Source organism: Cavenderia fasciculata, assembly GCF_000203815.1.
Source record: "Cavenderia fasciculata unplaced genomic scaffold Scf_EU5ZYIE02H8LDV-5, whole genome shotgun sequence".
Classification (NCBI taxonomy): Eukaryota; Evosea; class Eumycetozoa; order Acytosteliales; family Cavenderiaceae; genus Cavenderia; species Cavenderia fasciculata.
Window position 1 is genome coordinate 367,093 of NW_004457639.1, and position 25,523 is coordinate 392,615.

Consider the following 25,523-nt stretch of genomic DNA (forward strand, 5'->3'; position numbering starts at 1 on the left):
CTTTGAATCAATGATTTTTAATCACTCCCTATATTTTTAAAATAGATAGAGAGAGAGTATATATATTAAAATGGAGGAAAACACCCTTAAAAGGAAATCAGAACATCAGATCTCTAGAAAAGAAAAAGAAGAAGAGAAAGAAAGTGATGAAGAGTACGAAAGTGAAGAGGAGGTGGAAAGTAATGAAGAGATAGAGAAAAAACAGGTAGACCATCCTCCCCATCCTCACCAAGAGATTCTAAATATGTTGATGATAGAGCATGTCGAGGATATATTTCCACGATACGTAGCAGTAGGGAATCTCAAAGAGATTGAAGAAACGATCAACGAGGTTGTATTGCCAGCATTTCTCAGTTTGTTAATAAAGAATGACATCGAAAACTTTATGGAAATATTGACAGAATACATGACGAAGGTCGAAACGAGTATTGTTACTCAATCAAAGTTATTAGAGTTGCCAGTTTGGTGTACAAGAATCAAGGATGGTTTGAATTTAAAACTATTTATCAACCACCTCAACACTATCCCAACAATTAAGGTTTTAGACATTACACACTCATCAATAGATTTTACTTGTAAGAAATGTAAAATTGTGGATAAAATAGATTCAACCCTAAAAGACCACATCAGTAAAATGGGAAAACCCAATTCTACTATCAATCAAGCTACTTTGGAATCAATTAAATTTATAGATGGAAAAAGTGTTTTAGTAATGGTAAGTTTTTTTAAATCCAATCAAAAGAGTAATAATTTACTAAAATTTTCAATCACAGGAAAAAAGTTGTGGTTGTTTGGTTTCTGTTGATAGAGCACGTATGATGTGTCAAGGTTTTCCATTATGCAATTGTAGCAAATTATGGAATGAAGAAGAAAAAAGTAAATTTATGGAAAAAGTAGAGATTTTTCTCATAGGTTCTGGTTGTCCAGGGCTTTGGGAGAACGAAAAAGAAAGATTATCAAAAATGAATACTTTGAACCAAAAATATTCATACAGTATTGTAATGAAGAGACCATGTGGATGCATATTTATGATAGATGATTTTAGTAAACATGGGGCAGATGCCAAACACAAGTTAAATAATCCATGTAACACATGTACATACAAAGAATCAATTAGAGAGTGGTTGGGAGTTCCCAAACTAATTGACAAGTTTAACACCTACAACAACGACAAGATAGGTTACAATTCACGAGTTTCAATCCCTTGTCCACAATGCGAATCAGAGATCAAAGTCGATAGATTGGAAATAGATAGAAATCAACAAATTCTATGTGTGAAATGCAATAACAAGGAGACATTGGAAGTGATGGAATCTAGAGGATACAAATATGTATCGTATAATGGAGAAAAGTGTCCAATCTTCAAATTTGAACATATTATATGTGGAACTATAGTTGATCATTCGATACCAAACATTAATTGGACAAATGGTGATAATTTGACATACTGTTATCAATGTAGTAGTGGGGATAGAGAAAAGGAATTCAATGGTAACAAATCAATTCTTGTTTCAACTTCTGAAACTCAGTGGATTTACCATGCTAGATGTACATATGGACACGATGGTCTCATTTACAAAAACAGATCTGGTAATAAAACTCATTTCAAGTGCAAAATATGTGGATCTGTTGCCCTGGTATTAAATAAGGTTGGTTGTTTGGACAAAGAATTTGGAATGGATAGACAAAATGGGTTTTATAAAAATTTGAAGGAGGATCTATTACAAGTGTTTGATTACATGAAGTCTATTCCATTCACCATCAAATTTAAAGGAGAAACTCATACAAGTTACATTAATATTTTTACAATTCTTTCTAGAGAAGGAATTAAAAAAATAATTCTGAAGGATTTAACAAAATCTCCTAAAAGGTAAATATAGTATTAAATTAAAGTAAACCTTTTAATTATAGATAGTAACACCATTTTTTAGCTACAATACTTTTCAAACAAAAGAAAATGTTACACCTTCAAAATTCCTATGTGATTCAAACCACACTTGCCTACGTAGAGAGATTTGTTATCTTTGCTCTAACTCTCCATTCTTTTATGAAGTTGAACTATTAAAGGCGCTGGAACATGTGATGAAAATCGTTCACCCAGATGGGAAATTCAAGTTTTCTCTTTCAGAAACGGTATCTCATGAAAAAGGTGTTACATTTAGATATGACATTTGTCTATTGTTGGAAGGATGGTATGGATTGAAAGGAAAGATTTCAATTGAAATGGATGAGGAACCTCATTGGGAGCGAAAAGTTACCAAGGCAAGAGATGAGAAGAAGAATGTACTTTCACCAAAAAATGGAATCACATTGTTACGACTCAACTACAAACTCTTCACAAGCCCTTACGAATTCCAAAAATCTATTTTCAAATTGGTGCTGGCTGTCTCTAATGAAATGAAAAAAGTTTCATATTCACCAAAAGCATTTGCCTCAGACGATGACTACAAGAGCTTGAACTCAAAAACAATCTAGTGATTCTATCAAACAAACTAGAAAAAGATATAGAAGGAAATATGAAATGGAGAAACCAAGAGGACATCGAGGAGTCATTTGGAATTCCCAAACCAACAACATCTCCTGAAACTCCAGTAGAGAAGATCCTCGAAGAGTTGGGCACTTGGATTTACTTTAATCAACACAGCCAAAACAGAGAGTCATTATTTGCAAGAGTAGATGACAAATTGGTGATTTTTGTTGGGGACTCGTCAACATACTTTATCTTATCTGATGACGAAGGAATATCTCGATTCGTTGAAGGCCATTTAAGATGTAAGACCCAAATCATGATTTTTATTAAATCAACCAACATCACGAAAAAAACTATTTTAAAGGTATTAAACAGACTCCATTTTGAGTAATTTAATACAATCCAATCCTTTTTTATTTATATTTTAAAATAAATAATCAATATAATAAATTGTTTTAAACCATATATATGACTGGTTTTTAATATATTGTCTTGATTGATCGTCGTACTTGATTGTTATTGAGGTGGGAATTTTAAATGGTTGTTTAGGAATGATTCGGTTTGCTGATGTCACCGTCTCACTCTCTCTCTTGCTAAATTCATTAAAGGTGCTGTCTCTGTATTGGATTTAACACTCTAATACAAACATATATAAATAAATAAATAAATTAAAATATACATATATAGAAATAAAAAATAATATATTAATGATCCCCAAAACCAAAGACTAACATACTAAAGCTAAAAACTAAACTATATAGAACCCAAAGAGGTTGGGTGTTTTGATTCTCTGAACTTTGGAGAACAGAGAATCAAAAGAATCAGTACACTAGTTTTAAATCATCACAGCAGCACACAACATGTCACATGAAATATTACAAACAGGATTACAACTAGCTAAACAAGCAGTTGAAGCAGACACATCAAAGCAATATACTCTGGCATCGCAGTTGTATGAACAAGCAATACTCAACCTTAAACTAGCGATTGTCAGCGAAAAGGATCCATCGAGGAATGCTCTTGTAAAGACAAAGATTGAAGAATACACAAATCGTAACAAGTTTATAAAGAATTTAGCTTCTTCTTCTTCTTCAACTAGCACAGGTGTTGGAGGTAATAGTAATAATAGTAATGCAATATTCAACTTTCCATCAATACCATCATCAGTATCACCATCTGTAGCCAATGTAACATACCATCAACAAATACTTATATGACTACCAGTGTTGTACAACCATCATCTGCATCGATTAATCAATTCCCATCTGCTGGTGGTGTTGGTATGAATCAATCAACATCATTTGGTAGTACCGGTAGTTCAAATGATACTTTATCGAAACTATCATCTATGCCATCTGTTGGTGACCAATTCTCTTCAAAGAGTACAATGGGAAGAGTAGAGGCTGACGAAGTGGCAATGGGACTGGTTTCAAAGGGAAAACGTGAAGAAGAGTTGAGAGACTACAGAAAGGCATCTTCATACTATGAACAAGCGTGTTCATACTTTTTATTGGCAATCAAGGGTGAACCTGATAGTATCATCAAACAAAGTTTAAATGACAAGGCAAAGATCTATCTTGAAAGAGTCGAGAAATTAAAACCATATGTTCAACATCAATTACAACTTGCTGCACAACAACAACAACAACAACAGCAACAACTTGCACAACAACAACAACAACAACAACAATCAAATTTCCCAACTTTACCAAATATTAATAATTTTGGTGGTAATATTTCATATTGGTGGCATCATTTCCAAATGTATCATCTTCTTCATCTTCATCATCTTCATTATCTGGATTCCCAACCATTGTCAATAATAATAATAATCATAATCATCATTTATCAACTGGTTCAATTGGAAATATGTTTAGTGGTATGGGAGGAATGGGATTGTGCAAAGTTTATGGATGATGTTAAACGCCAAGAAAGAGAGATTAGATCGTTTGTATGGGCCATGCGTAATCAATTGGATGTGTTGGAGAGAAAGCTTACAAAAGACTATTCGAAGCAATCAACCTATCTCGAGAGTCGATTACAATCAGATTATCTACAACTAGATTATTTGAATCGTTTGGTCAAGACTGTCACTGTCAATCATGGTTATGATAGCAATTTCGATGATATGCAACAATTATTAAAACAATATCAAGATCAACAACAAGGAGCATCAACAACAACAACCACTACAACTGCTACTACAGCCAATGTCGCAGAACAAGTTGAATTAGATAATCCAAAACCATTCTCATTAAAGGAAATGAGATCAGTCAATGATTTGAAAGCACGTGTTCAACAATTCCAAGAGTTTCAAGACTTTTTGTATAGGATGGAGTCTAAAGAGTTTGTACCGACAGCTAAAACCAACAGACACTTGGATCTAGAGATAGAAAGGGTATTCAAGGTATCACAACGTGATCCATTTACCAAACTGTCTTTTACAACTACTTCTCCCAACTATTTGGCACAATTCAAGGAGAACCTAGACTCACTCTACACACTCGAACAAAAGTTGGTCAAATCTGATGATGAAGAAGAGAAATCACGTCTCTTTGAAGAGGATCAAATAGAGGCACAAGAGACATTGGCAGTAATGGCATCACAACCATTCAAAGAGATCTATCTAAAGAGTAAAGATGATAACTCGTCATTTTGTATCTTTGACATTGAAACCAAGACACTACTAGAACACATCAACTTGGTCTTTAAACAGAAGCGTGAACGTGGACAACTCGTATCATTCCAACGTCGTTACATTTACATGTTTGGTGGTAGAGGTAAAGGTTCAGAGTCTACTTGGGAACGTTTCAACGTTGAAAAACAGATAATCGATCAGGATGGTGAATTGGGTCACGTTCAAGGTGAATGGATTGTCACTTGTACAGATAACCTAAGATATATCTACCTCTTATCAACTGTCAATAGAGATGGGATGATTGAAAGGTTCGATACACAGACAGAGAAATTTGAAACACTCGGAAAGGTATTATACCTTCCATCGGGTGGTACTACCCAAGGTTTCTCATTTCTCTATTATTTTAATGGCTCGATTCTAATTAAACATGAAGATGTCAAATACATGGAATCATTTGATTTAAAAACAAAGAAATCTTCAATCTATCATAAATCAACTGATAAACCTTTTAGATGTTCAAGTCAAGTACGAAAGAAAATAGAATCAAAATAGAATCAAAATAGATTTAATTGATATTAATATTAATTTTACAAATTTGTAGGGAGTATTTGATGAAAAACAATATATTTATACGTATGGATATACAAACAAGGTATTACAAAGATTTGATATTAATACTAGAATGGTAGAGACTGTGTATTCAGATCCAACAAATGTTCATTGTTTCAATACACATCCATTTATTTATTGTCAAGCTACCAATACCATTTATTTTGCAACTAGAAAATCAATTAGAAGTTATAACCTAACGACCAACCAATTTTCAATGCTCTATTCAACAACTGAAGATAAATTAAGTATCTATTGTTGTGGAATTTAAAAACAAAATAACAAACAACAAATAACTTAACTTGTCATTGGTCATTGTTGTTGTTGTTTGTTGCTGTACATTTACATAAATAAACCATTTACACACAAAAAAATGTGTTGTATTATATAACTTTTACTTTTCATCTACTCTTGATTTAATTATTTGAATACAGGGTTGTTGTGTTGGTGCTTGTATCCAAGTTCCACAACTACAAGCACTTCCAGTTATATTCCATGATCCAAGTTTCTCTTTACAAACTTTGCAAACAACCTTTCCATTTGAAATTTGGTCACCATCATCTGTTAAAATGGTTATATTGATTGATGGAATTGATACTTCTTTAATAAAATATGATGTACATGATGTTGTAGTAGATTGTTGTTGTTCTGATGATTGATGATATTGTATCTTTCTATTATTTTGATTTGATTGATTTCTTTTAGTTGGTTTGTTGTTAGAATTATAACCTTGACCAACTATATGATAATCCAAATCCATATCAAAGAATATAAGAGTTGAACATTTCTTACAACAATATTTTGTATCTCTCAGAGGTTCTTCCTCTTTGCTATCTTCCAACAATAATTGATCTTCTTTTAGTTTGGTTTCAAGTTGTTGTTCATAATATTTATCCTTTTCAATTCTTTTTTGGTTTCCAGTTAATGTTGTAGGTGTCGTTGTAGATGTAGTAGTTATAGTTGTATTCATTAATCTTGGATGTTGTTTCTTTTTCAATCTATTTGATTGTTGCCTTGAAAGTTGTAATTCATATTCCAATAGTTGTTTGATGAACCCATTGTTTGGATAAATGACACGTCTCTGATTGAGTACAAATGCATAGGCTTCTTCAAAACCGATTGATTGTTTTCTCATTAGATAGGCAATTGATATGGTAGCAGATCTAGATACACCAGCAAAACAATGAACAAATACAGTTGAATCAGTCTCTTCATTTCTTCCTTGTTCAATAAACTCAAATGTATCTTCAAAGTGTTGTTTAATATTTGCATTCTCCATATCCATAATATCAATTATTTTAAATTTAAAGTCCTATATATATCAATCCAAATGTTAGTCACTGATAATCATAGTACTATTAGTTGTATATTTGTATTTATATATATATTTACATTGATAACATCATATTTTGGTCTAAAATCATTGATAGCTGATAGTATATGGGTTACCTTTAACTGCTTTAATAGGTTCTTCTTTCCCAACAACATATCAACAGATCCCAAATAGAATCTTGGTAATATTTGATGTATATCTTCATCATTATCTATAATGTTATTATTCATTGTAAAAAAAAAATGATTAAAAAAAAGAGAGTGTTCAGCTGTTGGTTCTACATTTCAGGTACTCTACAATTTATATTTATAGTTTTTAGTTTGAGAAAGCAGATAGAAAGAAGAATTTATTCGTATATCTATCTATCTGTATGAATGAATGGTTGAAAGCAGTAATCTATACTTTACCAATGAAGAAATAATAGACTCACCTTCTAAAAGAGATGGTATAGACCCTTTGGTAGAAGATAATCTAAGACGATACGGTGCTGACATTATTCAAGAGGCTGGTGTATTATTGAAACTGTATGTAGGCAAATAAAGATAGATAGAGAGTAGATATATTTATATGAACAATGCAGATATACTAACAAAGATGATTATTTAGTCCACAGATATCAATAGTTACATCACAAGCTATCTTTCATAGATTCTATTGTAGAAAGTCATTTAAAGAACATGATGTACATGTATGTTAATAAGAAGAAACGGAATAGATAGATTAGATAGATTGATTGACACCTTTTTTTTTTTAATTAGCTAATATGTATGGGAGTAATATTTGTATCATGTAAATATACAGAATCACTTAGAGGATTGAGAGCAGTGGTGAATGTATTCAACTATATACAACAGAAACGAGAAAAGAAGACTATAGAGTTTTTGGATACCAATCAACAAAGGTATTGGGATTTGAAACATGAAGTGATCGAGGCAGAGTTGACACTACTCAAAGAGTTTGGATTCATGATGTCGGTTGAACCTCCTCACAAGTACATACTCAGCTACATGAAGTTGTTGGACCGATCCAACGAGCTAGCACAAAAGGCATGGAATTTCTTAAACGATAGTATGCGTACGACACTGTGCGTCCAGTACAAACCAGAATCGATATCGGCTGCTGCCATCTTTATGGCTGCTCGTATGCTAAAGGTTAAACTTCCCGAACATCCCTATGCATGGTGGGAAATATTCGATACAACACATGATGAAATAGAATCAATCTCTTTTGATATTTATAATCTCTACACTAAACCAAAACCATATTATATTCCAATTGATAAATTATAGATAGAAATAATATAATTTTAAACACTCCCTTTTCCAATCAACCAATCAACCAACCAACCAACCAACCAACAATATTACTATAATAGAATAAACTAATTATTAAATAATTAATTGTAAATAAACCAATAATAATAATAATAATAATATTAATACCAAGTACTATACCAACTAATATTTCAAGTCTCAAAAAAGGGGGTTCTTCCACCCCAACCTTTAATATATAAATATTAATATTAATATGCAAAGAATCCAAACTTAATTTATACATTTATATTTCTCTCTCTCTCTCTCTCTTTCTCTCTATGAATTTTACAGATCAACAACTTTTTGAAGTATCGAAAGATTTCAAGATAACATGTTATACACCAAGATCAGTGTCGATGGTTGATGTTTCCAAGGTTTGTTTTTCAAATAAATCATCAACCTCTACTACTCAATGGGCTATCTTATCACAGTCATTTATCTTTCCAAATATGTTTACTACTCAAAATCCACTCCAAGTAACCTGTCAAAGTCAATCAATGTATGGAATAGATTTTTCAAACAAATATAAATTTGATATTGGTCAAACTCTATTCAATCCAATTGATATTTCCAAAATTGCAAACAACTTGATTCAATTATTTGGTATGTAGATAGAATAGTTAAAAGTAAAAAAATAGTTCCAAAGAATAATTAAATTAACTAATTTTTTTTTTTGAAAAGGTACACATCAAAAAGTATTTTTAAATTGTCATTATTTTATCAATTGTCTTTTAAAAGCAATATGTGAACCTGGATACAAACAAATTGAAATATCCCAAGATACTCTTCAAAAAGTTATGTTTGGTAAATTGTTTTGTCCACCAACATCTAAAAACTCTGCTCAACTAGATGAATCAGATCAAACCATCTTGAAAATCATTGGTTCATACAATGCTAAATCAAAAAAGTGTATTGTAGATCAAAAAGAAAAGGAAAGAGATAAAAAAGAAATACTATGTCAAATATTGTAAATAATTAAATGGGTTGATTGATAGTCAATAGTAAAATTAATGAGAGTTTGTCGGCTCGTTCGTTTTTTTTTTTTTTTAATTATTATTTTTATATCACCATTTTATCATATTAGTATTATTGTCGTCTTCTCTCTCTCTATCTATCGTATCTATCGTATCAATCTATTTATATATATAATAATAATGTTAAAAGTACAAGGATCAAAACAATTTAGACAAAGAATAGTATGCTCATTGTTGAGTGGTAGAGCAGTCAAGATTACAAATATTAGAGATGAAGATGAAAGACCAGGTCTTGCAGACTATGAAGCATCGTTTCTCAGATTGATAGACAAGATGACAAATGGAACACGTATAGAGATTAACAATACAGGTACAATGGTCACCTTTCACCCGGGTGTCTTGACGGGAGGCAAGTTGCAACACGACTGTCCGACCAGCAGAGCCATCGGTTACTTTGTAGAGGCAGTTGTCTGCATCGCCCCCTTTTCCAAAGCACCTGTCGACATTGCATTTACAGGTCTCACCAACAATGACATTGATCTGACCATCGACACTATCCGTACCACTACACTACCCATCATACGTAAATTCCTCGGTGGTGAGGAAGGCGACACCTCATCACTCTCTATTAAAATAGTCAAGCGTGGTGCACCTCCATCGGGTGGTGGTTTGGTCTATTTCAAGTGTCCGATTGTACAACAACTCAAACCACTTCAAATGGTGGACGAAGGAAAAATCAGACGTATTCGTGGTATCTCTTATGCTACACGTGTCTCTCCCGCCATCCCAAATAGAGTACTCGATAGTGCAAAGGGTATCCTTCTCCAATTTACTCCAGATGTTTATATTTCAAGTGATATTTATAAAGGTGCTGAAGCTGGTTCGTAAGTACAAACAAAAAAACAATGTAATATATAATATTGGTTGATTTGTTTATTGATTGATTTCTTTATTTTTTTAGATCACCAGGATATGGATTAACATTGGTAGCAGAAACAACAACTGGATGTTGTTTATCGGCGGAATGTATGGCAAGTGAAGGAGAGATCCCAGAGGATTTGGGACAACGTACAGCCAATTTATTGTTGGAAGAGATTTTGAATGGTGGATGTATAGATAGCAACAATCAAAGTTTGGCATTATTATTTATGATCCTTTGTCCAGAGGATGTCTCAAAGGTCCGTTTGGGAAGACTCACACCATACACTATCGAATATATCAGACATCTCAAGGAATTCTTTGGCGTTACTTTCAAGATTGAAGCAGATGACGAAACTAAAACTATCATTTTCACTTGTCTTGGTATTGGTTATAAGAATTTGGCAAGACGTACTTTCTAAAAGAAAGAAAGAAAGAAAATCTTATCTTATCATATTGTACAATACAATATCATATCATATTCTCTATTAAAAAATAAATCAAAAAAAAAAGAAATAGGAAAACAAAAACAAAAAAGAGATTGGGGAAAAGATTATTTATTGTTATAAATGTTATAAAATTATATATATGTATATGTTGTATGTATGATGGTATATTTTGCGCATTTTTGAATTCCACTATGAGAAAAGTTATAAATATAAATATATATGGTTTGATAGTGATTGGATGGGATGGGATGGGATGGTTTGATTAATTCAATTATTGGATGAATAGTCTAGGGTGATTTAAATTATTATTAATTATTATTATTATTATTTGATTTGGTGTTAGTAGTAGTATTATATTATTATTATATGGTTTGTGGTAATAAGAGGTAATAATAGTAGTTGATGTGAAAATTAATCATCATCATTATCAACATTATCATCATAATCTTCATCATCTTCATAATCATGATTATCTTCATCATCGTAGTCATAATCATCGTTGTGGTCATCGTCGTCGTATGCAGCATCATCGTAATCGTCATAAAAGTCCATTGGCTTATTCAACAACTTCATCTTTTCCACTTGTTTGGCTCTTTCTACTGGATCAGAGTCTGGATGTGGAATGACAACATGTTGGGGTACCTTGAGATTGGCTTTTGCAATTAGCGTCTTTATACGTTTCTTGTATGCATCTTTTTCGTTTCGCCATTCAACCGATGCATCTACATTGGCCGGTGACGAAGTATTTGGTGCACTCAATAATGATATTACACTTAGTAGAATAGTTGTTACTGTCTGAGTAGGCAACCATCTTTCCTCTGGTAACTCCCCACTTGTCTCATCTTCCAATACTGGTGGATGTAAAATCGATATACAAACTCTTCCATCCAAATAAACTTAAATTATTTAATAACAATAATAATAAAACTTTAGTAAAAGTCATTAAATCAATATTTATAGATTCACTTAATCTTACCATTAGGATGCCAAAACTCTGATGTAAATGTTAATGTAGGAGGTGACATTGGATAATCCTGAGGGAATTTCATTAATATTTGAAATATTCCTCCATCACTATTAAAATGAAAAAGTTAATATCAATTCTACACAAGCTGGGAGTTTAATTTTACATACTAATCTGTTTCTTTTGGACCTTCAACATATGCTTTCCATTCAAATAGATTTTGATCAACCAATTCAAAAAATACACCTTCTATTGGTTCTGATTGTATTTCTAAATTGAATCTTAAGAATTAATTCTCTACTATTCTATTATTCCATTGCATTGTTATACAATAAGTATTTACTTACTTTTGAATTGATTTTGTAATAATTTTGAAGCCATCAATTATCTCTTTTTTTTTTTTCTTTTTTAAAAAAAATGTTGTACAACTGATAATAATTAATAATAATTCTAAAGTTGGTTCTAATAAAAATAATAAGATCAAAAAAGATTGAATTACAAGTAAGAGAAGGAGGAAAAAGAAGAATAAAAAATTAATACAAAATGAAATTAATTAATTTTAAAAGGAACACCGCTTTTTAAATTAAAATAATTCTAATTGGGTAGGGTAGTCCAAGAAGAGGAAGAGGAGTGATAATTATATTTGGGATTGGATATCCCAACTTGGGACAAAGTGTGTTGCTTGAAAATAATAACCTTAAACAAACTTTCGTACTCTTCTCTCTCTCTATTCTACAACTTATTATAATATGGTTGATTGATTTGATGATTGATTTGATGATTGATGTTTGATGATTGATCAAATACCTACATTCTTTATTTCTCTCTCTTTCTTTCTTTCTTTCTTTCTTTCTTTTCTTTTTAAATGACTATTCAATGTAGTTTATTTGGTTTCTTTGTTTGTCTGTTCTTCTTCTTCTTCTTCTTCTTCTTCTTCTTATTTTTTATTTATTTATAGTTGGGTTTTAGATTGGATTATAAACAATTGTGTAAAGAATGGATGGCTGGCTTATTGTTGTTGTTGTTTTGCTGCAGCAAATATTCATTAATTATGTGTTGTTGTGTAAATAAAATTAATACAAACAATCGTACGATTCACTAAATTTTTGTTGTGTTTTGGTTGGTGGTGAATGGACTACCACACACACCTCACCGTAGAGTGACACCGTTAGAACGAATAGAGTCGACACCAACACACACTCTACAAATGGAAATGAATGTTGTTGTTCCTTTTTTCTCTCTCTCTTTCTATTTCCATCCAGGTGCACACTATACGACACTCCAAACCAACATACCAATCATGTCGTCTTGATTGAACTACCTCCAACATACAGTCAGTAAGTCAGTGAGTGATCTTCTATTTTAATCTATTCTTGACTGATTTGTTTGTTTTTATTTTTAATTTAAATCGATTGACCTTTTGATGCAACTAGATTGGTATCTCTCTTATGTTCGACATCATCACGGACAATAAGAGAAGCCCTCAACAATCCCAAGTCCTCATTGATGTCAACCAGACCCCAGCTGGATAGATAATGTGAGCTCCTCCTTCCATGATAAAATTTTCTGACTTGACCATCTTCCAGATAAAACGGCCACCTTGTTGTAAAGGAGACGACTCATTACAGGATTGATGGAAATGGACTGAAGGAAACTATCACAAGAGTTGACACCTTGGTAGGGAAAAGGTATATACATAGACCTTTCTTGAAATATACATATTTTCTATTTCTTTTTTTTTTTGTAATAGAATATAACGTGAAAGAAAGAAAGAAATAATTAAAGAGGAATTATTCTTTTTAACCCCCACCCTCCTTGTTTAATTTATGTGTCATTGAGTGATCTTTTATTCTCTACTGACCAATCAACAAACATTTACCATTCGTTCGTTTTCTTTTTTATTTTGATTGACCTTCTGATTACGAGATTGGGACGAATCGAAAGATAACGTAAAAATAGGGCTTGTTGGTCTACATGTCCTCCCTCTCCACATTATCGCAAAGAGACAATCGGATCTTTGTGGCGATCGACCAAATGCAACCGCGAAGAGAAGGACCTTTTTTCGTTGTTTTTTTGAAGAGCAAAAAAAAAATTCAATTTTTTTTGCAAGGGAGATTCCAAGTTGGCTCGTCCTCTTGTGCTTGAACAGATTGTTGCACTCCCAAGTGAAAGAATAAGCTTATTCTCCCACCGTATTATTATTTATTATATTATTATTATTATTTCCCAACCATCATACAGAGTAGATTACTAGTAAATATCAATCAATCAATATCAATCAATCAATCATTCAACCAGATCTGGTTGTTGTACAAATAGAGATAGATAGGAATTTTTCTTTTGGTTTGTACTTTTTTTTTTTATTATCTTGTCGTCTTTGTTGTTGTTGTTGTTGTAGTTGTTGTTGTTGTATGTAGATAGTTCTCATCATTCAAGCAACAGGTCCAACCAAACCATAAACTCTCAAAAACTATAGATTTTAGGGGTTTGGAAAAATATTACTAGATCAAAAGTCGAGAGTTATTTATAGAGAGAGAGAGAAAAGAAAAGAAGAGAAGAAGAATATATATATATATAGGTTAGTGATCAACATATATAGGCAAGTCCCAACCGATTAACTGTCCTCTAGTCAGTTGATCAACTCGGACGGATATGGCGCAAACTAAACTACTCGTCCTAGTCAGAGTGTGAGTGATGTTCATCATTGTACGCAAACCATCTCCATAGCAAAATACTATTTCAAGAGGGTTAGCCAATCAATCAATCAATCAATCCCAAAAGAAGAGTCGACTTGGTAGTGTAGTCAGTTCACCTCTTGTTTTGTTGTTCTGCTAGCAGTGTATCACACCCACCGCAGTAGTTTTCAATCGCCTAACCCCAACCCCCGCCATCCATGCAATTCAATTTCGAGTGGTTTGGGTAACACAAACACCACTATCATTTTTTCCAAACAAACAAGCATACAACCCTCGCCAACAGGAGGAGAGGATTTTGATCTTTCTCTCATCCTTGCCTACATCTCTCTCTGTTCTCCCCTCGTTTCCATCCCTTTTTTTTTTTTAATTATTTTCCTCTCTCTCTCTCTCTACTTTTGTCATTATATTATTATTATTATTGGTAGTAGTAATAGTAGTAGTCTTCTCTTCTCCTCTTTTTCCATTCTTTAAATTATTATTATTATGCATTACAGAGTAGATTAGTATATCATCGCGAGTAGAGATAATCCACAACAAACTAAATTGATCAATCAACCAACCAACCAACCTATATCCAACCTGCAAACCTAATTTAAATCCATCCCCTCCTCAAGTGATAATAATACAAAAAAGAAGGAAGTTCATCACTTTTTTTTTTTTTTTTATAATTTTTTTTTTCAAAAAGGAATCGTTATCTTTTTTTTGGTTGTTTACCTGCTCTTTGTTCTCTTTCCCTCCCGCTCTTTTAAAAGATTAATATACTCGACTCTATTGATTGGTTCATTTGATCAAATGAAATAGTAGTAGTAGTAGTAGTAGTATTCTTCGTCCATTCATTCATTCATTCATCCACCCACACCACAATCTCTCAACAAGATCAAAATCTATACGATAACAAAACAGAATCATCATCATCAAATTTATTTATTTATTTATTAAATCACAAGTGTTGTTTTTTTTTTTTTTTTTTATCTCTACAACCTTTTTTTCTTCTTGTTCACACAATCAATCAAATAGAAATAGAATTAGGTTTAATAATAATAATAAATAATTGTTATTAATTATTTATTTTTTTCAACATTTTGTAAATAGCAGCCAAACAGAATAATAATTATACAACTAGCCACAAACCCTTTTCTCCCCTTTTTTAGAACAAACTAAAATCAACAACAATAAAAGCAACAAAAACAACAACAACCAAACAGATAGAAGGATAGATAATCAAGAAATGTCATCAGAACCATTAGACTGGAAATTTAGTCAAGTTTTTGGCAACAAGGGCCCAAACGATGACGTTATCGATGGTATGATGATAGATAGATAGATAAGATTAGATATAGTCATATGACCTATATGATCAAATATTAATCATCCTTCCTATGTACATAACCACCCTACCCTACCTACATTACCTTTCTATATATTTGTATTTATAGTTGATTTAGTATCAGCAATTGAATTTGATCACACTGGTGACTATATTGCAGCTGGTGATAGAGGAGGCAGAGTTGTACTCTTTGAGCGAACCTATGAAAAGAGCCAAAGCAGCAGCAGCAGCAAAAAGAAAGATAAATTACCCGAATATAAATTTTATTCAGAGTTTCAAAGCCACGAACCAGAGTTTGACTACTTGAAGAGTTTGGAGATTGAAGAAAAAATTAACAAAATTAAATGGTGCCCAAAACAAAACGATGCACAATTTTTATTAACAACTAATGGTAGTGTATACATTATAATCAACCAAAGAACCAAACAAAGACAAAAAAAAAAAGAGAAAAAAAAAAGAGTGAACATCCAACTGACCACTCTTTTTTTTTTTCTATTTCTATTTCTATTTTCAATTTTTAGATAAAACAATTAAATTATGGAAGGTATATGAAAAAAAGATTAAACAAGTATCTGCTTCAGCACCAACAAATGGATTAACAAGTTATAACAAACCAGCAACCATTACAAATAACAATAACAATAATAATAACAACAATAACAACAACTATATAAATTCAACAACTTCAAATAATGGTCTTTTAAAAGTAAATGTATGTATATAGTTATAGTTATATAGAGTTGAAGATGATTAGTTGATGAACCTATTCTCAAATTCTTTTCTTCTTCTTCTTCTTTTTTCTTCTTCTTTATTTTTTTTTTCTATAGATTCCACGTCTTAGTACAAAGGAAACTGTTATAACAGCACAACCAAGAAAAGTATACGCAAATGCTCATGCCTATCACATTAATTCGATATCATTAAACAGTGACGGAGAGACATATATTTCATCGGACGATCTTCGAATTCACTTGTGGAATTTGAACATTAATTCAGAATGTTTCAACGTAGTCGATATCAAGCCCACCAACATGGAGGATCTAACAGAGGTGATTACGTCGGCCGAATTTCATCCCACCTCTTGTAATATATTTATGTACAGTTCAAGCAAAGGAACCATCAAGTTGGGCGATCTCAGATCGAGCGCACTCTGCGACCAACACTCCAAGGTCTTTGAGGAGGCTGACGATCCATCAACCAAGTCCTTCTTCTCAGAGATCATTTCCTCAATATCAGACATCAAATTCAGTCGTGACGGTCGTTACATCTTGTCACGTGACTTTTTGACGCTCAAGCTTTGGGATATCAACATGGACACCCGTCCCATCAAGTCTATCCCCATCCACGACTATCTCCGTCCTAAACTCTGCGATCTCTACGAGAATGATTGCATTTTCGATAAGTTTGAATGCTCTATCAACCACGATGGCACACAAATGCTTACCGGCTCTTACAACAACTACTTCCACATTTACGATCGTAACTCTAAACAAGATGTTTGTCTCGAAGCATCTAAACAAGCCATCAAACCAAAATCAAAGACCCTCACCGGTAAGATGAAACTACGCTCCTCTAAAAAAGATAAGAAACCTGATGAAATTAATCCTGATAATATAGATTTTACAAAGAAGGCCCTTCATGTCAGTTGGCATCCAAAAGAAAATCTCGTCGCAATTGGTGCTAATAATACTATGTATCTATTTTCTGCTAATAACTAATAATGAAATAATAATAATAATAATATTGATAAATAACACACACAACTTGATAACAACATAATAATAATAATATAATAACAACAATAATAATAATAATAATACTGATGTTAGCAGTAGTAAACACAACAACAACCCCACAATCCCCTAAAATAAATTAATATTTAAAAACATAAACAAATAATATATATAATATTATATATTCTTTTCTTTTTAAAAAGTTCAAACTTTGCTTGATTTCCCTCTTTTTTTCATTAAGTTTTTTTAAATTTGAAACATATAATTTGTTTGTATTTCAAATGATAAGTACAATTGAATCAACAAGACATGAACAATATGATGAAATTAGAAGAATAATAGAATCTGTATGGATAGAGAGAACTTTAGTCTACATTGATCAGTTATAACTAACTCTTTTTCTTTTCTTTTCTTTTCTTTTCTTTGAAGAAATATAGTGGAGTATTATCAGTTTATGGACCACCTCATTGTGGAAAGTTAACAACTGTATTGGCAGCACTTGACAAGGATTCTACTACCTATGCATTTGCAGATTGTTCATCTACACCCAAATCTTCTCGTTCATTGTTTTATCATCTCTATCATACTCAAACCATCATTGCAGAAGAGGATGAAATGGATGTTGCAGCTGGTGGCAGTGATGATGAGGATGATGATGGTACACCACCTCAAGACATTTACGATTTTAAAAAACTATATGAACAAAATCGACCTCCCATACCAATGAAAGGGTTTCCTAGGAATCTTATAGAGTTGATTACAATGTTGGGTGATAAAGCTGATCAATCTTCAACTCACAATCCATCAAAACCTATTTATATTGTAAGATTTGAAACAAATAGGAGAGATCGATCTCTCAATGTTGACAACAAATTAAATCTTTTCTTTTTTTTAGGTATTGGATAAAATACATCACATTTTGGAATATGATCCAAGTTTATTATACTCGATGTTTAAGATTAATGATTTTATGGTGAATAGAAGAGTATGTCTTTTCTTGATATCAGATGACCCAGTGGATAGATTGTTGCCATTAAACTATCTAGCCGTCTATGCTCGACCTATATTCTTTCCTCGGTATGCCACCGACACCTATCTAGAGATATTAAAACTTCATCAACCCAAAATAACAATACCAGGTGTCACTCAAGAGAAAATACATCGACACTATTTAAATCATTGCAAGATTATGGTTACAATGTTTGGAAAACTAGTTACAGATATCGTTCACCTTATCCTTATCACAAACAATCTTTTTGAATCTTATATTCTTCCTGTCAAAAATAATGAAGGTAAATTAGAAAGCAGAATAATAATATTATTATTTTAACATTTTTTTTTTTAGTTCAAATAGATTCAAAAGATTCAGAATTGGTATTGTATTCTAAAATTAAACCATTGGTTGATTTTTATTTGCAACAATTGTTTTCAAAAGGAAAATTGGGGATTGACTTTACAAAACAATTACAAGAGGAAGAGGAATCACAAACAAGCAAGAAAAAAATTAATGACGATGAATTTACAATGTATAATTCATCTCTTTCACACAATGCCAAATGTCTATTAATTTCAGGTTATTTGGCATCTGCCTACTCTCCTACAAATGATGTTTTATTATATACTTCAACTAAAATTGCAAGAAAAAAGAATAGATCAAAGGTAAAAAAAGAAAAAAACAAAAAAAAAGAATTTATTAATAATAATATTTTATTTCTTCTCATTTTAGATAAATGCACCAAAATGGTTTGAAAAGGCAAGACTTCGAGGTATTGCCTATAAATTATTTCCAGAGATTGTACAAACAGGTGATTCCACTGCCATGATAAATCAACTCTCTGGATTGGTGTCACTGCGATATTTTGATCAAGCTGGATCTTTTGACACTTGTAGATATAGATGCAATGCCACACTTTCTGATATCAAACTAGTAGCACAATCAATACATTTTGATATTGATTCTTATGTTTCAGTTGCAGAATTATCAAATGTTAAATAAAACAAAAATAGATGTAAATATAAATATCGGGGTTTATAAAAATTTATTAATTCAATCAATCTCGTCATCACAAGTTGAGAGACTGTGGATTTATTTATTTATTATTATTATTATTAAAGTTTAAAAGATTTCCAAATTTCGGTAATGGTATTTAAATCCTTGTTGGCTGCTGCTTCCTTTAGTTTTCTAATTGCTTCTTTTCTATGAATGGTACCATGAACATAGGAGGAAATGGTAGATTCCTTTTCGAATTGTCTTGCTTTTTGTTCGGCAACTTGAATGACTTGAAGAGGGATACCAGCCATGGCACCAACATGAAGACCATAAGAGTCTGGACAAATACCATCACAGAGTTTGTAGAGAAAGATAACCTTTTTAGCAGTGTCATCTACGTGGCAAGACATGTGGGAAGTGGCGATCGTATCACGAATACCAGGCTCGTTGGCCAATGATTGATAGTGAGTTGCAAAGATGCAAGTGCTTTTGATGGTTTCTGCAATGTATTTGAGTACCGAGTAGGCAATGGAATAGCCATCAAAGGTAGAGGTACCTCTACCAAGTTCGTCCATGATGACGAGTGATCTTTTGGTGGCATATCTCAATACAGAAGATGTTTCACGAAGTTCTGTCATAAAAGTAGAATTGCCTGCCATAATATCGTCGTTGGCTCCCAGTCTGGTAAAGATTCTATCAAAGACGGTCATTCTACAAGATGTTGCGGGTACGTGGCAACCCATTTGTGCCATGATGACCAAGATACATGCTTGTCTGAGGAGGGTACTCTTACCACCCATGTTTGGACCAGTCAACACCATGACCGATGGTTTACCAGGGTGTGAGTTGTTCTTGACGCCGGTAGAGCTGATTTCAGTGCCGAGACCACCGAGTTGAAGGTCATTGGGGATGAAATCGGCACCACCCTTGATAGAGATTGCTGGATGACGCATTTCCAAAACACTTAGACATGGTTCGTCGTCTTGGGTCTCTATGAAATGGGGTCTGCACATTGGGTAGGTCGATTGGTGAGACACACGGGTCAATGACATTAGACAATCGATATGAGCCAGACATTGTACTGCTTGTTGCCAATCGAGATGGAATTGATTAAACAACTCTTGAATTTGAACAAATACCGTTTTACGTGTCACCTCGAGATAGTCACGAGCTGCCAAAAGATCCTTGCTCTTTTGTTCGATATAGGGTGTGTGGAAACGTTTGAATGTCTTGGAATCACTCTTTAGTGAGTATTCTTGGGTGATCTTGACACGGTTAAGAACCGATACTGGGATCTCGAGCTGATAGATTTCTTTGCCCATGTGTTTGTAGACTATACCACTAGTCTTGAAAAATTTTCTTTGTTCTTCCAGATACTCATCCAACTTTTTTTCGATGCTATCAACCTCTATTTGACCAGCATCATAGTCTTTAAAGCGACCTGGTTTTGGTGTAAGTGACTGTGTAGCAGAATCAAAACTAAAACTATCTCTAATAAATTTAATCTTTTTCTTTAGATTTGGGAATCCAACATTATTTCTAACAAGATCGCTTTGGTTTTTGTTGTCGTCATCATCATCATAACCATCATTGTCCTTTTTCATTTCAATGTCTTCATCTTGATCTTCGGCAACCATTAGATAATTGGCAAGTAGTTTTGATTTGGATAGTTCTGTATTTGATTTATAGTCAATGTCTGAAATGATTTGTTGACAAGTTTCCAGAGTGTTGAGAACCGATGTGAGACTTGCCACGTTTGATGAACGAGCGTGGATACGAGAGATGGTTCTTTCAATGTCGGGCATTTTGTTAAACATGCCTGCGAGTGAGGCAAAGATATCAGAGTTGTTGCCAAGTGCGTCAACTGCGTCCAAACGGTCATTGATACGATGAATATCGGCGAGTGGACGACACACCCATTGACGGAGCAAACGTTTTCCAAAACCGGTTTGGCAACGATCCAACACCTTGTAGAGGCTTCCCTCTTTACCTCCATCGGTCGTATTGTTGAATATCTCGAGATTGATGAGACATTGACCGTCGAGCACAAGAGCACCTCCACTACCACCACTTGCCTGTGAATTGTATTGTTCGTATCTAGCCTGTTTGACCATATCCTCACCAATCTTGATGTCAAAGAGATAAGAGAGACAGGCACCAACGGCAGACATCATCATCTCGTCGTTGACAATCTCTGCTGGGATTGGTAGACCTTGGTTGGCTTTGATGGCACCTTGGATTTGATCGGGTGCCCAATACTCGAGTGGTGTACGTTGGTTGATGATATGACGTTGTCGCGACAATATACGTTTGATCAATTGCATGGTAGTGTTGGAGTAGCCCGTCTTTTCGACAATGATCTCTTTGGGCATGGTTTGGAGGAGGATCGTTTCGAGTTGTGTTCGATTCTCGTCATCCTTGAACGAGGTGGTGTAAAAGAGACCGACAGAAGTGTCGACAAAGCAGACGGCCAGTATTTTGTTGTAATCGTCTTCTTTGATGGCCATCAAATAGGATGCAGTCTGTTCGGTGAGTAGATTCTCATCGACAAGTGTGCCAAGTGTCAACACGGACACGAGTTGACGCTGGATGATACTCTTTGTCTTGTCGGCCGAGCCACCATCCTGCTTTTGTCGCTTTGCCATGCCATAACTAGACTCCATCTGATCGACCTTGGCAACCTTGTAACCTTGATCGATAAACTTTGCAGCCCATGTAGTAAACGATGCCTCGGGGACACCCACCATACGCATATTGACACGATCGGTCATCTTTAGACCAAACTTTTCATTTCCAATATCGGCATCGTTTTCATAGAGTTCATAAAACTTGCCCTTTTTAAAAAAGACTACAGTGTCATAGTTTTTCATCTTGATCTCCCAGAATTGTCTCTCAAATGGAGTGAATGTGCTGAGTTTAACTGGTGGGATGTAAAGAGTTCTTGGGTCATACCCCTCGTGTCCAAATGGTATTTGATTTTCATCTTTTAAATTGACCAAGAATTCGAATCTCTCTTCTTTGTTTATATTGTTGGATGATCCAACTTTTTTCTTTGGTGTTGATTGTGATGAAACAGAAGAAGTAGATGATCCAGCTTTTTTCTTTGGTGTTGATGGTGTTTTCTTTGATTTACTATTATATTCTTCTTCTTCTTCCTCTTCATCATCTGGTATATAATCTTGGTCGTCGTCGTCATTATTATTATAGTCGTCATCATCATCTTCATCCATTGTCTTTCTTTTAGTTGAACTAGTTGCTCTTTTCTTTGTTGGTGTCAATGTTGGTTTAACGGTTGCTGGTTCCTTTTTTTTAGTTGGTGTCAATGTCAATTTTGTTGTTGATGGTTGTGATAGTGATGTTGGTTTTGGTTGTTGTGATAGAGATAGAGAGGGTGTTTGTTGTTTTGGTTGTTGTGATAGTGATAGAGAGGGTGTTTGTTGTTGTTGTTTTGCATTACTATTTACATTTAAAGATACTCTTGTTGTTGTTGTTGTTATTTATATTTGTTGTTGTTGGACGAGAAGGAGCAGCAGGGGAATCATCGAAATCAAACTCAAAATCATCATCGTCGCCTACAGATTGTTGACTATTGTCATTGTTTTGAGAATTCTGTGTTGTCTATGGAGAGAAAGAGAGAGAGAGAGAGAATATCAATAAAATTGAACAACACAACAATGATAATAGATCGCGTGCCTACATTATTATTATTATTGAATTTGCTTTGAAACAGTTGTTGTTGTTGATTAAAGACATCAGTCTTTGCAATGGGTTGAAAGAACTGTGAAATACCTGATTGTTTCATTCTTTGTAATCTTTGTATCTCTATCTATCTATCTAAAGTAAAGGTGCTGAAAATTTCACATCGAAGGTGTTGGCGCTCTTTTTTCGAAAATGAACTTTTAGTCGAATTTAAAGTTATTCTAGCTTTACTTTAATTTAATTGATTTACAAGTTCATATTTTATCTATAAATAATACATGTATGTTATTTATATTCCTTCTCTCTTATAATGGATCAAATTTAACTAAGTTCTACCCTATATGTATTATACAAAAGGTCACAATCAAGTTGAACCTACAAGTTCTTGTTCTCTTGCAGATTTGGTTGAGTTATGGTTGTATTGTTGCTATACAGTTTGACCTGACAGTCTATATGAGGCAATGTAATTACAATCATTATTAGTAGGTATAGTATAGCTATTGGGCAACTAAGAAGAAGGTGGTTAATCGATTGACAGCTATAGTCACCTCCAAAGAATGGTAATTAATTAATTGGGGATTGTCTTTTCTTGGATCATAAGACACATGGTGGTTAGGGTAAAAAAAATGGTTGTGTTATCATCGATGGTCGTTTGATCTCTCTTTAATCAGTTTTATTCTCTATTATTATATTATCTATCATAAAAATAGTAATATATATATATATAGCTAGATATAATAACTATTAATAATTAAAATGTCTGACCTTAAAGTATGTTTTAAAATCAATCTAGAGATTATTTATATCAAATATTAATCTATTTTTTTTTTTTTTTTTTAGCCAACTGTAGTGATTGATTGTGGTTCTGGATTGTGCAAGGCTGGTTTTACAGGTGATGATGCACCAAGTGCTGTGTTTTCATCGGTGGTTGGTTGTCCCAAACATGGTGGCTTCATGGTCGATAAGGGTCTAAAGGCTTACTATGTTGGCGATGAAGCTCTAGGGGCCTATGGCGACAAGCTTATCGTCAATTACCCAATTCAACGTGGTCTCATCACCAACTGGGATGATGTGGAGAAGATATGGGATTACGCATTCAATCAACTCAATGCCAACCCAGAGGAACACGCCATTTTGCTCAGTGAAGCACCACTCAATCCAATGGGCGACCGTGAAAATATGACTCAAATCATGTTTGAAACGTTCAGCACTCCAGCCTTTTACCTTGGCGTCCAAGCTGCCCTCTCACTCTACGCCACTGGCACCACGACTGGCATTGTCTTGGACTGTGGTGATGGTGTCACGCACGCTGTTCCCATCAACCAAGGGTATGCCATCCAGGGGGCTGTGGTCAGTCGCAATATAGGTGGTCGCGATATCACAGACTACATGCTCAAGAATCTCGTCAAGCGTGGCAACACAACAGCCACAATGGAAATCTCCCGTGACACCAAGGAGAAACTCTGCCATATTGCTCTCGACTATCATTCGGAAATGCAAGCAGATGCCTCTTCAACACAATTTGAAAAGCAATATGAATTACCAGACGGTCAAGTCATTGCCATTGGCAATGAACGGTTCCGTTGTCCAGAGGCTCTCTTCCGACCATCTCTTGTCGGTATGCAATTTGATGGTATCCACCAAGCCACCAACCAGGCCATCACAAACTGTGAATTTGTTGATGTTCGTCAGAAGCTCTATGCAAACGTGGTCCTTGCTGGCGGTTCCACAATGTTTTCGGGAATGGCCGAACGAATGGAAAAGGAACTCTGTGCTCTTGCTCCATCCAGGGTCAACATTATTGCACCGCCAGAGCGTCAATATTCTGCCTGGACGGGTGGTTCCTCGCTTGCTTCCCTCTCCACCTTTCAAGACATGTGGATCTCCAAGGAGGAGTATCAAGAAACAGGACCTTTTATTGTCCATTCAAAGTGTATCTAAACTTATATATACCGAAATGACAAAAAATAAACATCTGGTCATATTGTACGAGTCAACCAACTATAAACGGATCTGATCTTACATGTCTATTTAAACCAGAGAGTCATGGAAATTAAACTGGTTGGAGGTTACCTAATTTAAAAATGATCATCATTTCCCAACCGTTATTCCACACACACACACAACTACGGTGGGTACTGGAAACACATAGATTTTAGAAAATTAGCATTCAAACCCAATTAAAGGAGAGGGGTGGTTGATCAGCCAAAAAAAAAAGAGGGTAGGGTTTAATTAATTTGAAAGACAATTTACAAATTGATTGGATTGGTCAGTTCAATTAATTTAAAAAAAAAAGAGGGTAGGGTTTAATTAATTTGAAAGACAATTTAAACTTCTCTAGAGAGAGAGAATGATTAAAAGTCAACAAATTTGTTAAACCAAAAATAAATAATAAATATTATCCATCAAG

General features: G+C 33.8%; 11 protein-coding genes across 11 annotated transcripts; 8 read left to right on the forward strand and 3 right to left on the reverse strand.

The window, feature by feature from the left end:
* Positions 1-70: 70 nt before the first annotated feature.
* On the forward strand, positions 71-2,458 carry DFA_09947 (uncharacterized protein; the record flags this gene model as incomplete). Its single annotated transcript, XM_004351791.1, is given in 5 exon segments — positions 71-715; positions 774-876; positions 913-1,870; positions 1,932-2,406; positions 2,426-2,458. 5 exon segments carry the CDS (start codon positions 71-73, stop codon positions 2,456-2,458), a joined length of 2,214 nt encoding a protein of 737 aa, XP_004351843.1.
* A 58-nt stretch (positions 2,459-2,516) lies between these two features.
* On the forward strand, positions 2,517-3,110 carry DFA_09948 (uncharacterized protein; the record flags this gene model as incomplete). Its single annotated transcript, XM_004351792.1, has 2 exons — positions 2,517-2,772; positions 3,079-3,110. 2 exons carry the CDS (start codon positions 2,517-2,519, stop codon positions 3,108-3,110), a joined length of 288 nt encoding a protein of 95 aa, XP_004351844.1.
* A 220-nt stretch (positions 3,111-3,330) lies between these two features.
* Positions 3,331-3,687, forward strand: DFA_09949 (uncharacterized protein; the record flags this gene model as incomplete). The annotated part of the gene is made up of 1 exon (XM_004351793.1): positions 3,331-3,687. The coding sequence occupies one exon, from the start codon at positions 3,331-3,333 to the stop codon at positions 3,685-3,687; it is 357 nt and encodes a 118-aa protein (XP_004351845.1).
* Positions 3,688-3,752: 65 nt separating this feature from the next.
* DFA_09950 (uncharacterized protein) lies at positions 3,753-5,988 on the forward strand (the record flags this gene model as incomplete). The annotated part of the gene is made up of 2 exons (XM_004351794.1): positions 3,753-5,633; positions 5,710-5,988. 2 exons carry the CDS (start codon positions 3,753-3,755, stop codon positions 5,986-5,988), a joined length of 2,160 nt encoding a protein of 719 aa, XP_004351846.1.
* Positions 5,989-6,111: 123 nt separating this feature from the next.
* Positions 6,112-7,280, reverse strand: DFA_09951 (uncharacterized protein; the record flags this gene model as incomplete). The annotated part of the gene is made up of 2 exons (XM_004351795.1): positions 6,112-7,029; positions 7,110-7,280. The coding sequence occupies 2 exons, from the start codon at positions 7,278-7,280 to the stop codon at positions 6,112-6,114; spliced, it is 1,089 nt and encodes a 362-aa protein (XP_004351847.1).
* A 148-nt stretch (positions 7,281-7,428) lies between these two features.
* On the forward strand, positions 7,429-8,339 carry cycL (cyclin; the record flags this gene model as incomplete). The annotated part of the gene is made up of 3 exons (XM_004351796.1): positions 7,429-7,574; positions 7,657-7,738; positions 7,809-8,339. 3 exons carry the CDS (start codon positions 7,429-7,431, stop codon positions 8,337-8,339), a joined length of 759 nt encoding a protein of 252 aa, XP_004351848.1.
* A 302-nt stretch (positions 8,340-8,641) lies between these two features.
* Positions 8,642-10,677, forward strand: rcl1 (RNA 3'-terminal phosphate cyclase family protein; the record flags this gene model as incomplete). Its single annotated transcript, XM_004351797.1, has 4 exons — positions 8,642-8,966; positions 9,045-9,330; positions 9,448-10,221; positions 10,299-10,677. The coding sequence occupies 4 exons, from the start codon at positions 8,642-8,644 to the stop codon at positions 10,675-10,677; spliced, it is 1,764 nt and encodes a 587-aa protein (XP_004351849.1).
* A 438-nt stretch (positions 10,678-11,115) lies between these two features.
* Positions 11,116-12,049, reverse strand: ubcC (ubiquitin-conjugating enzyme E2; the record flags this gene model as incomplete). The annotated part of the gene is made up of 4 exons (XM_004351798.1): positions 11,116-11,600; positions 11,681-11,778; positions 11,839-11,938; positions 12,016-12,049. The coding sequence occupies 4 exons, from the start codon at positions 12,047-12,049 to the stop codon at positions 11,116-11,118; spliced, it is 717 nt and encodes a 238-aa protein (XP_004351850.1).
* A 3,543-nt stretch (positions 12,050-15,592) lies between these two features.
* Positions 15,593-19,420, forward strand: phr2AB (protein phosphatase 2A regulatory subunit; the record flags this gene model as incomplete). Its single annotated transcript, XM_004351799.1, has 9 exons — positions 15,593-15,668; positions 15,801-16,085; positions 16,213-16,403; positions 16,519-17,384; positions 17,666-17,771; positions 17,854-18,246; positions 18,320-18,716; positions 18,770-19,083; positions 19,151-19,420. 9 exons carry the CDS (start codon positions 15,593-15,595, stop codon positions 19,418-19,420), a joined length of 2,898 nt encoding a protein of 965 aa, XP_004351851.1.
* A 113-nt stretch (positions 19,421-19,533) lies between these two features.
* On the reverse strand, positions 19,534-23,216 carry msh6 (mutS like protein; the record flags this gene model as incomplete). The annotated part of the gene is made up of 3 exons (XM_004351800.1): positions 19,534-22,870; positions 22,968-23,032; positions 23,112-23,216. 3 exons carry the CDS (start codon positions 23,214-23,216, stop codon positions 19,534-19,536), a joined length of 3,507 nt encoding a protein of 1,168 aa, XP_004351852.1.
* Positions 23,217-23,869: 653 nt separating this feature from the next.
* Positions 23,870-25,395, forward strand: DFA_09957 (uncharacterized protein; the record flags this gene model as incomplete). The annotated part of the gene is made up of 3 exons (XM_004351801.1): positions 23,870-23,884; positions 23,954-25,046; positions 25,358-25,395. 3 exons carry the CDS (start codon positions 23,870-23,872, stop codon positions 25,393-25,395), a joined length of 1,146 nt encoding a protein of 381 aa, XP_004351853.1.
* Positions 25,396-25,523: the final 128 nt, after the last annotated feature.